Source organism: Rhipicephalus sanguineus, unplaced genomic scaffold (genome assembly GCF_013339695.2).
Source record: "Rhipicephalus sanguineus isolate Rsan-2018 unplaced genomic scaffold, BIME_Rsan_1.4 Seq8548, whole genome shotgun sequence".
Taxonomy (NCBI): Eukaryota; Metazoa; Arthropoda; class Arachnida; order Ixodida; family Ixodidae; genus Rhipicephalus; species Rhipicephalus sanguineus.
This window is the reverse complement of record NW_023616140.1, coordinates 9,687-20,567: the sequence shown is the minus strand read 5'-3', so window position 1 is coordinate 20,567 and position 10,881 is coordinate 9,687. Positions and strand designations below refer to the sequence as shown.

The following is a 10,881-nucleotide window of genomic DNA, read 5'->3' as shown; positions in this document are numbered from 1 at the left end:
CGTTTCCGACGATGTCGTTCACCATGGTTCAGCTATTGTGCTCTACTTTGAGGACCTAAAATATAGGGGTGCGGATTCGAGATGTGCTGAAGGCGATGAGATGTGAACCCATTTAACGGGCTAATGGGATTCATTGCATGTGTGCGTACAAATCGAGATCGTTCAGCACTGTCGCCGATAGAGTAGCGAAAATGAAAACGAGAAAGCGCGAACTATTATGTTGGAAAATAAGTTTTTGGATAGATCGATCCATTGTATAGATCGATCCATTAATTGACTGATTTTGCCTTCATCCACAACGGCTGCCCCGGCGTGTACTTGATCCAGTTAGCTTGATAAATGGCCACACTGAAGTAGATATTTTTATACACGGGGCAGAAACACTGAAAAAGAAACTAACGTGATAGAAAAAGAACACGTGAGGATAAAGCGAAAAAGCTTCCTTTGCAAATGGACTTTCTCCCGTCCAAGGGGGGGGGGGGGGAGATAAACTTTGTTTATACCAAATGGGAGAATAAATGGGGAGTCAGGCTGGACGGGTGTGAATGGAATGGGACCCAGGGGGCCGCAACTCTAGTAGAGGAGACCGCCAGCCTGGAACGCTTCATTCGACAAGAACGCTTCATTTCAGGCGGCTATCGTTTTTATAGTAGCCCCCCAAGTCATATCACAGACAGTCGGGTGCAACTGAGTGCAAGGATAAACAAACGCTATCTCGAGCAGTGAAAAGCTATGCGTGCGTACTGATAGTGCAGTCCACTTTGCAGGACCGAGCCATATGCAGGACCGAGTCATGGCAAATTATGACCATTTGTCGCTCAAACAATTCTCTCTTGCCAAACTTACCTGACATCCTAGTTGTAAATATTAGTATCAGGTTCACTTGATCATTTCATATTTGTTTATATCGTTTCTTTCAACACGAAAGTGTTTTACGCCGGTATCCACCAAGACATCACTGACGTCATTTCTGTCACGGAAGTGACGACGGTAAAGTGCACATGAACATATGAGAAAGAAAAACCAGGAGAAAAGGTTTCGTTGATTTGGATGACCTGGGAGTCGAATCTATGACCTCTTGGTCCGCGATAATAGGTGCCGGGTACTCTACGCACTGCGCAACCGACGCAGATGCACGAGGCTTCAGAAATGCGCCTTATATATTTTACACCTTCCTCCTTTCTCAGTGATCTTGGCTCGCGGGGGCGGTGTTGTCGGCTGGGAGCGTTGAAGGGAAGTACTGCATCATAGCACTAATGTCCGTTGACAGGGAGCGCTTCGGTATTTTAAGCGCAACCGAGGCTTTCGGTTCGTTATTGCAGGAAACTCTATGGTCGGTGCAATGCGCCGTACGCGGTGATTTTGTTCGGTGATGACGCAGTATGTGCGTTGCCTTTCGCGTCGTGTTTGCGTGTGACGCCTTGTCGCCAGAGTAGTGCAGCTTCCACATGCGCCAACGGTGTTTTTCTACCGCCCACTGCTTCGAGTGAGATAGCCCCGACTAATGAAGCTGCTGCAATAAGCGGCACAGAAAGGCACCGAGTTCTACGGGCGAATATTTCGCAGTGAGTGCTTTGGTGCAGCGAGAGACACCGGCAGGAAGCAGAATCGCGTCCCGCGTTCATGCCTCATACTACGAACTCTGCCTCTGGCGTTGCTGAAAAGCTGTTTGATATATGCATAAACGCAGACGTAGTTTACTCGATTACTGGGGAGCGCACACCTTAGCGTTTCTCTCCTCAAATGACAACGCTTTGAATAAATGCATATCATGTACCGGTCTTTCTTACGTGCTTGCTGGGCCATTTTTGCGCGTGATTCGCCATATGTTGTGTCCAGGTGTATGTTAACTACTTCAGCTACTACAAGTGTTAAATCATGATTATGTATTTTAGTCGTGGGGATGCAGATGTGCCACTAGGTCTCAACGTGGGTGCAGCTACGTCAAACGGCGCTATAGCTGCCGAACACCAATAGACGTTGAGCAAGCTCTCAAACATCAATGTGCAATAAATATCAACTGCTCCTATGAAGACACGGTTCCCTTTCGTGTTATACCGATTCCTATGACGGAGGGATCGGCCATGTTCTTATTATTATTTTTCCCGTCTTCTCGAATCTTTCGATCCCATTCCCCATCCCTATGCAGAGTAGCATACCAGTCGGTAAAATACACGCAGGCAAAATTCTCTATTCTTCCAATGAGGAACCCCCCCCCCCCTCTCTCTCTCTCTCTTTACATAATGTCGCAGATATGAAAACCAAAGGGAAAGACTTCTGCAGACTTCTTTACGAGCACTTCGGGTTCACCTTTCTGTACCGCTATTACTCTCCTTGGGGCGTCGGCACTCGGTCACTGCAACTGGATTATATGTGGGGCCATATTTAATTTTATGAACAAACCACAGAGGTTACTATGCTAATATTATAAGCGTCCTTTTTTATTCGCGACAGATTAGTTGAAAAATTTAATTATTTTTTATTCATTTTGTAAGTTTCGTTTTTTTTTTACAAACTATCTTTCTGGCATTTTTTTTCTATTTCGTGTATCTTGACAGCTTACACTGCCGTATGATTGATGGCGAATCACCCGTAGTGGGTTGAGCCATTCCGCCAGTAGCCAACCAAACCACCAACCCTTGTTGAGTGTAGCCTCAGTTGTCTTATATGCAACTGTATATATATATATATTTTTTTTATTGTTCTTGTTGTTGGGTCTATATAGGCGTTTTTTTTTTCTTCTTTTTTCTCTTCTTTAAATCTTGCGAGTTTATATGTAAAGGCTAAACATTTCATTTCAGCTTTTTCCTTCACGAAGTGAATTAGTTTCCTAAGCAAAGCACCGTCCGCTTCATGGCCTATCCCCCGCAGTGGGTTGAGCCAAAGTACTGAGGAACCAACCAACCAACCAACCTTCCTCGAGGATCAAGCTCGTTCATTGCCATGCTGAACCTGTTCAGGAACAACCGCAGCAGCAAGGCTGCGGCGGGGCCCAGCGGTCTTCGAGTGCCGCTGGCGCCCGATCGGCGAGTGCGGGCGCAGCCTCGTTACAAGGCAGCAGCCTGGCTGTTCTTTCTGCAGATGGAGAAGACACTGGGTCGATTCCACCGTGTTCTCAACCTGCCCGGTTTGCAGGACTCGCTGGCGGGCTCCCCCAGCGGCTCTGCCACGGTCATTAGCTTACCCTGGACCGGGGGCAACCAGAAGCAGGCGAGGGCGTGCCCAGTCGGAGACCGAGAGTTCCGCGCTTGCCTTGACGACGAAGGGCGACTGCTAAAACCACAGGAGCTGCGCCTCGCAGTCTACAAGGGCGGAGTCGAACCGTCTCTCAGAAAGGTTCGCCTATTGATTGCTTTTTCAGTTTTCAAATCAATGTAGATGTATTTTGCTACAGTGGAACGCTTTAGAGCAAGATTTCCTAATAGTCATTGTTAAAGGGAATTTGGCTCGGTCGGTTAGTATCAGTGCTTCATATCTTAAGAAGGGCACGTTGTTTCTTAGGAATGACAAGAACGTTCTGTCATCTTCCCTATTTGCAAGGAGCGCGTACCAGTTTTTGAACACGAGTGCTATATGGCATGGTTGCGTGATTACCCAACTGCCCTGTTTGGTAGTCAGTTTGTAGAAAACTCTATATACTGTAACAGGCGTGCTCTTTCAAATAGGGCCGGCAGGGCAGTTCTTAAAGGGAAGCTAAAGCGAGGTAGCCTTCGCTCAAAAGCCGACGAAGAGTGAACATATTGTCAACACGTTCTTCCTCACTGACCAGAGCTAAACAGAAGAATGACGGAAGAGTGACTCAACTGCAAAACATAATAGAAATTATCCGCAGGTCGTCTGGAAACACATCCTGAACGTGTACCCCGAAGGCCTGACGGGTCGGGAAAGGCTGGCGTATATGCGCCGGAAAAGCGACCAGTATTTCGAGCTACGCGCCGCCTGGAAGGCGGTCGTGGAAAATCCTGCGTTCAGCGGCGACATCCAATCGGTCAGCAACATGGTGCGCAAGGATGTTCTCCGCACCGACCGCTCGCACCCTTTCTACGAGGGTGCAGACGACAACACCAACGTGGTCTCGCTCTTCAACCTACTCACCACGTTCGCGCTGAATCACCCGTCGCTGTCCTATTGCCAGGTGAGTCGAAATTTGAAGCGCCTGTAGCGAACGCTGGGCATGTCAGAAATAGAGGTGTTCATCATGTTGCAACTGCGTCGTACTTCGTGGTAGGCATGTGAGGAGCATAGGCGTGCGCAGGGTTCCCCTTCAGGGGGGGCGAAGGTTCGTCGCAGCGCCCCCCCTCCCAATTATGTCAATGTATGGCGCTGACATTGCGCCCCCTTCCCCCCGAAGTCGCAGCGCCCCGCCCCCCTATTATGTCAATGTGTGGGGCTGAAATTGCGCCCCCCCCCCCCCCGTGCGCACGCCTATGGTGAGGAGTTTTCGCAAGAAAGTGCAGTAACATTGCATACGATTCTGGCTCATTCATTCAGGGCATGAGCGACCTCGCGTCACCTCTGCTGGTGGTCATGCGTGACGAGCCGCATGCCTACGTGTGCTTCTGCGCACTTATGCGACGTCTGGGACCGAACTTTGACGTGGACGGCGAAGCTATGACGCTCAAGTTTAAGCACCTGTCCGATCTGGTCGAGCACTACGACTCAGCTTTCTTCAGGTACCTTCTCATATCGCAACACTGGTTTTAATACATTTGTGTCATAGCCACACACATATTTCTGTCGGATGCGGCGCCTTATTCTAGGACTAGCTACTTTAGAAAGAATATGGACAATACCAGTGGCTTTCCAGGTCACTGGCATGGCTTATGACGTCACGCCCGTAGCAGTGTACAAATTATATTGGCGCCAAACAAAATCATTGCCTCATTTTAATGCGCAAGTATTCTTTGGCGAGCACTCCAGGGAAGCACGAATGTGGGTAGATGGGTAACAGGGTGACAATAGTGTCCTTGTATATGATACCGCAGGTAGCAGAGTTGCTTTTCGGCGAGCGCCGTCACGTGGTGCAAAATGACGTCAAATGCGCAATTACGCCGCGGCGAAGCCTGCTTTACGGACATGACGGCGCGGCTCCCACGCCGACTTGTTTCCGTCAGTTCCATCGCCATTGCTTTTTCGAACAGTGAAGACACACGAACTATGCGAGAACTAGGCGAGAAAGGGTCGTGAGCATGCGGAAAATAATCGCATCATGTTTCGTTGCAAGGTATTTTGATCTGTTCGATCGCAGCATGTCTAGGAAAGCTATGATGGTTGGATTGGCTGTAATATTCTTTCAGCAAGGAAATCCATAAACAAATGCACTTTTGCTCAGAGCCTATCCATATACAGCATACAGCTCCACTAAATGCATTATACCTTCGGTTTACTTAGGGTACCTTTGAATCAATTTAACATTTTAATAGCTTATACACGTTTAATTAACTCCGTCACCTTCAGTCTACTTAATGGGCCTTCGATTCCCTTTAATTCTCCCTTGGTTCACTTAATTCACATTTTGTTGTGCGTATGAGCCACTGCTATACGCCCTGTAGTGCCCCCGGTATCGGCCGAACGCTGTAAAATTGCTGTTGTACGCGTCGTTTTGCACGCGCACGCGATGCTCTAGAACCTATAGCCATATACACCTTCGCTGTAAAAGTGCAATCTTGCTCAGCACGTGCGAATAAATCTGAGGTATGTCGCAGCGCCGGAACATCGCGCCGTATTTCTCTCTCTCGCGCGCGGCGAGTGGCTTCACTGCGCAGCCGCTGAACATAATTGCGGACCCTTTCGAAACTCTGCTCCCGTAGGGAGCATATACAGTAACTCTAGGTGACAGCGTACACACGGTGGGCTAGTCCAAAGGCTAGTGTCATACCTCAAGTAGCAAGAAGGCGTCAAGAGAGCTCCCACAGTAATTTCATTTCATTTCAGCACTACAGAGGTCCCACAGCAAGTAATTATGCCTTTTAGTTAGCGCAGAAAGATGAGGCCACTTCAATGTTACCATAACAAAAAAGGGTAGAAATAAATAGCGAAAAATTAGGTCTAACGATTGGTTGCCGGTTTCAAGGAGCTGATACAATTCGCACGGCAATTCTATATAATGTATACACATTATTAACGCGATACCGTGCACGAGCCCGATATTCTGGTGCCGGCGTCGGCGGCATTGTCCATGAATGAATGGATGCAAAAAAGCTAGCAGTTGTTCTGTGTACGAATACAACCGATGAGCGAAGCTCCTTAGCAATATGACGCAAACGAATTTGCGCCTGATCTTACTGCTGGCTTTCATGAAGACGGTAGGGTGGGGAGAGCGTCTGCTGCGCTCGGTGGCGGGAACGAATGAGCGACTGAATGCGGCGCGCGCAGCGCAGGGGGAGGGCTGCGGGCGGTGATGCGGCGGGGAGCTTCGGCGGCAGCGACGGAACGCCGCGCGCGCTTATTGTCTTTTTGTGCCGGCGCCGGGTGGGGAGAGCGTCTGCTACTACCTCGACAAAACGCCCGTAGTGCGCTAGAATGATGGTTGTAATTTCACAATTCACTATAAAGGTGGTGAAAGTGAAGACGACCATTATAACCAGTTATGCGCAGAGCTTATTTCTTTTAACCTCGAATTTCTGGTGCTCTAGAACCAAACTGCTCAAGGCCTAAACATTTCCTCTTAAATCACTGGCCACTGCAACACATTGCGATGCTCAAGAGAAGGGAGCTTCAACGGCGACATCGGGCTGCGGGTCTCAGGAGCTTCGCTCCTAATAAAAATGACGGGAATTGAACCCAGGCACACCGCGTGGCAGTCCGGTGTTCTACCACAGAACCAACCTCTACAGGCGTCATGCAAGGCGAGGAGTCACGTTAATAGAAGTAATATTGCGTGGCAGAAACTTAGAATCGCACCTGGCGCTACACCATGTGCGTTGCTTTATGAATGAGTGGCTTGAACCTGCCCATACATTACAGAGGGTTCACTTATAATTTATCATGATCGTCCCTATCAGCTACAGCATCAAAACATTTTACAGCAGTGTAGACACGGGTAGTGGGTGCGTTCCTACTAGACGAAATGATGAAATGATGAAATATGGCATAGTGGGCACTTCGCAGCTGTGCCTGCAGTACGCACGGCCAATTTACCGCTCACGGATGTGTTTTTCTTCGTGTCACTGTTAAGGTGTCCACTGAGAAGCAAAGCATGCCAAGCGAATGAGAAGGCGGTGCGAACGGTGCCCGATTACACCATCGCGTTCCACTCTTAAGGGCGAGACTTAAGCGTCCTCGAAATTATTTTTTGACAGTTTCCTGGATGGGCGTTTCGGCTTCCAATTTTGTTGAACTATTGCAACAAAATGCACTACAACGTGACATACCTTTTTTTGGGGGGTCATACGTAAATGAGGCTAAAGCGCCTCGCACATCGTGTTGTGGTTACACTTCTACAGCCGATTTGTGAACGGGACACCACCTTTATTTTGCGCCATCCTTCCGTTTCTACAAGTAGAAAAAGTCCTAGCACCTCCTAGGGAGCTGTGGTGCATTTTGAAGCATTGAAGTGGTTCTTCAGGACGAACGCCCGCACGCTATCTATTCCGGCCATAATTGAAAAAAAAACGCCAGGCCTGCGCTAAAACCGCAGCACAGTCACAGCGAAAGCTGGAAGAGCGGCGTTTCTAGAGCCCGTTAAGCTCTCTTGGGGCTACAATACAAGTACACTAGAAAGGTACCCACTACGCCATAAATCACAATTTTTGTGAAGTTTGGAAGCACCTACTAAGCCTTTATTCGTCATTCTGCGGAGAAGCGAGGCACCAGCTACACGTCTGTAAGGCATTATGTGCACTTTGTTCACGCGACGACTGATGACGATGAAGAATTATGGCTCAGCCCTTTGTAATGGGTTGGAATCGAAAAAAATTTAAACGGCCCACCAGTTATGTAATTTGCATTGGGTGACGCCCGGTCGCTATTTCCCTCTCCCGTCATGCTGTATAACATACGTTGACGTGGGAAAGAGCGAAGAACTTTACTGAGACCCCGAGGAAATGGATCATACGCTTATGGGCTTCCTTGGCAACCAATACAAGTGCCCTTGCGAGGAACCCACTACGCTATAAATCATTGTAATTTTACTGAGACCCAGAGGAAGTGTATCATGCGCTTATGGGCTTCCTTGGCAACCAATCCAAGTGCACTTGCGAGGAACCCACTACGCTATAAATAATTGTAATTTTTGAGAAGTAGGCCAGCAGGCACTCTGCCATTTTTTGTCATTCTACGGAGAGCGTTGGTACCTGCTAAACCCATGTAAGGCATTATGCGCACTTTGTTGATGCTGTGCCTGATGATGAAGAATTATGGCAGGGTCCTTTGTAATGGGTTGGAAGCATTCAACAACCTGCTCGTTGCGCAATTCGCATTGTGTGACGCCTGGTTACAGAATTCGCGTTGTGCTACGCTTGGTGCTTATTTTACTCTTCTACCACGCTATATTGCATATGCTAATGTGGTTCCTTCCCGACATGAAGCCTGTATAGGACCTTTTAGCAAAGCAGTTTCAAGCACCGGCATGGCTCAGAGGTTGAATACTGGGCTCCCACGCAGAGGACTCAGGTTGGAACCTCGCTCCATCCTGGAATTTTTTTCTTATTTAGTTTTTTTTCTTATTTCGAGCGATACTGGTTACGGACACCGGCGGCGGCGGCGGCGGCGGCGGCGGACAACTACGGCGCCAAAAACGGCCGGTGAAATGATCTCATAACAGCTTTCGCTGTAAAACGCCCGGGGAATAAAGAAATAAAACAAAATAAATTTCCTTGATGAAGCCTCGTTGGTGCCGCTGGAGTAAAACAGCCATCAAAGCAGAGGTAGCATCCGTGGCGAGACGCGTCGGCGCTTGAGTCAGAAGTTGTACGAAGATGTACCAGAAGAAAGCCACTAAAACGAGAAAAAAAAACAACAACCAAGCGACAGAAGAGCAGAGAACGACAGAGAAGTGGCTGTCTTTGTGTCGCCACCTCTGTTCCGTTGTCTCTTTTCTGCCTTATGCCATCTTTTGTTTTACCTGTTTTAGGGTCTTTCTTGAGGGCATAAGCATGTAGCATATTGACCAACAAGCAGATAATAAATGCGAGAGCGTTACGTCAGCCAAAGCGTTCTTGGTAGCTGTGAATGTCCCGCCAGCGGCCGGCATCCACTCCAGTGGGGTAGCAGGAGCCGGTGCACATTTGAGAAGGTCAGTAAGGGGAAGAAGGTTGGTCAGAAAACGACGGTAAACGAGTTTCAAAAGGCCAAGGAACTTTCGCAGATTTTCCGTACACGGGCGTGGGAACGCTTGCGCACCTTGAAAATTTGTGTCCGATATAGGGGTGTCCTCAGGATTTAAATGGTGGCCTAGAAAGTCGATGTCACCAAAGTATCATTCCTAAAGGCCAGAGATTCATAAGATGCGCTTTTTTTGCAAGGGTAAGAAGTGTCTGTACCCTAGCCTAATTTCGAGGTCAAAGGAGAGCGTTACTTATGAACGATTCCATTAAAACTAATTAATTGCCCCGACTTTGACGACAACGGATCCTTCGCAGGTACCTTGAGAAATGTGGCGCCCAGGACCTGCTCTTCTGCTACCGGTGGCTGCTGCTGGAACTGAAGCGCGAGTTCTCCTTTGACGACGCACTACGCATGCTCGAGGTGCAGTGGAGTTCTCTGCCGCCGATGCCACCGGACGGGGAACTGCCTCTGTTCGAGAGGCCCTACCAGATGGACGATGTCCTGCCACGTGGGCTACTGTCTACGAATGGCTGTGCCAGCACACAGAGCAGTGTGCACGTCTTTTTCACACAGAGCCCACTGTCAGCTGCATCGCCAACGGCATCCGCCGAGTGCGTCGACGTGACGGCAAACGTCGACGACGATGATGAGGGCGTTTTGAAGCCCCTGACTACGTCCGTCCGGCAAGAATTGAGCACGGAGCTGATCAGCGTGCGCCGGCAGCCATGTGCCGAGACATGGAGCGACGGCCGCGGAGACAGCGCAGATAAGTGCGTCCCGGACGCGGAGAATATGCCCAAGCAGAACAAGACTAGCGAGGGCTCCATGTTGCAGAATGGTGGCGCATCTTCCAGCGGGGCCTGTACGGAGGAGTCGGGCGCTGTGCCGCGGACGAATGTTGCGAGTTCCGCTAAGATGGCACGGCGCCGATATTCCGCCGACATCAAGCTGCCGCGGCCGCAGGAGCTTGGTGGCGGCAACCCGTTCATGATGTTCCTTTGCCTAGCAATTCTCACGCAGCACCGCGACGTCATCATGCGCAAAGGCATGGACTACAACGAGCTGGCCATGCATTTCGATAAGCTAGTGCGCCAGCACGACTTGCAGAGTGTGCTTCAGCGCGCCAGGGCGTTGTACGCGAAGTACTTGAGCCTCGGATGGGGCGAACCTTTGGAAGAGCACCCATACGTGTAATGGTGCTCCCTGAGATCTCATTCAGCTGCAGGTTTTTGCCGGGTAATGTAGGAAGTGGGTTGCCAGATTGATAGGCTCCATGTGTCTTCAGTGCACCTTAGTCCTGCTGCCAGCCCAACGCCATCCTTCCCCGCAGCCTTATGCCGCGCATCGCAGTGATTCTCTTCGTGGTATAAACTAGATGGCGCCGTGCTTTTTTCTATAGCGCTGCGCTTCGATATACATTTACGTATGAATAGCTTTGATTTCAGGTTGAATGTCCATACATGATGTCCAGGCCTATTCTGCATGTGCGTCGTTGCTTACACTAAGATTCGGCGGCATATCTTTAGAATCTGGGAAAAAAGAAGAAAAAAAAAGCGTTGCCGCTAACGCTTGTGTACGATAGATTGTGAGCACATCCTTCAGGTTGTAGTTTAG

The 10,881-nt window shown here is 49.3% G+C and overlaps 1 protein-coding gene across 1 annotated transcript; it reads left to right on the top strand.

Moving 5' to 3' along the window:
* The first annotated feature begins 2,943 nt into the window (after nt 1-2,943).
* On the top strand, nt 2,944-10,464 carry LOC119378515 (TBC1 domain family member 25-like). Its single transcript, XM_037647626.2, has 4 exons — nt 2,944-3,336; nt 3,833-4,135; nt 4,492-4,673; nt 9,582-10,464. The coding sequence occupies exons 1-4, from the start codon at nt 2,944-2,946 to the stop codon at nt 10,459-10,461; spliced, it is 1,758 nt and encodes a 585-aa protein (XP_037503554.1). The 3' UTR covers nt 10,462-10,464.
* Nucleotides 10,465-10,881: the final 417 nt, after the last annotated feature.

Coding starts and splice junctions, on each gene's coding strand:
- LOC119378515 (XM_037647626.2), top strand. CDS start 2,944: ATGCTGAACCTGTTCAGGAACAACCGCAGCAGCAAGGCTGCGGCGGGG. Junction 4,136..4,491: donor CGTCGCTGTCCTATTGCCAG/GTGAGTCGAAAT, acceptor TCATTCATTCAG/GGCATGAGCGACCTCGCGTC. Junction 4,674..9,581: donor TACGACTCAGCTTTCTTCAG/GTACCTTCTCAT, acceptor GATCCTTCGCAG/GTACCTTGAGAAATGTGGCG.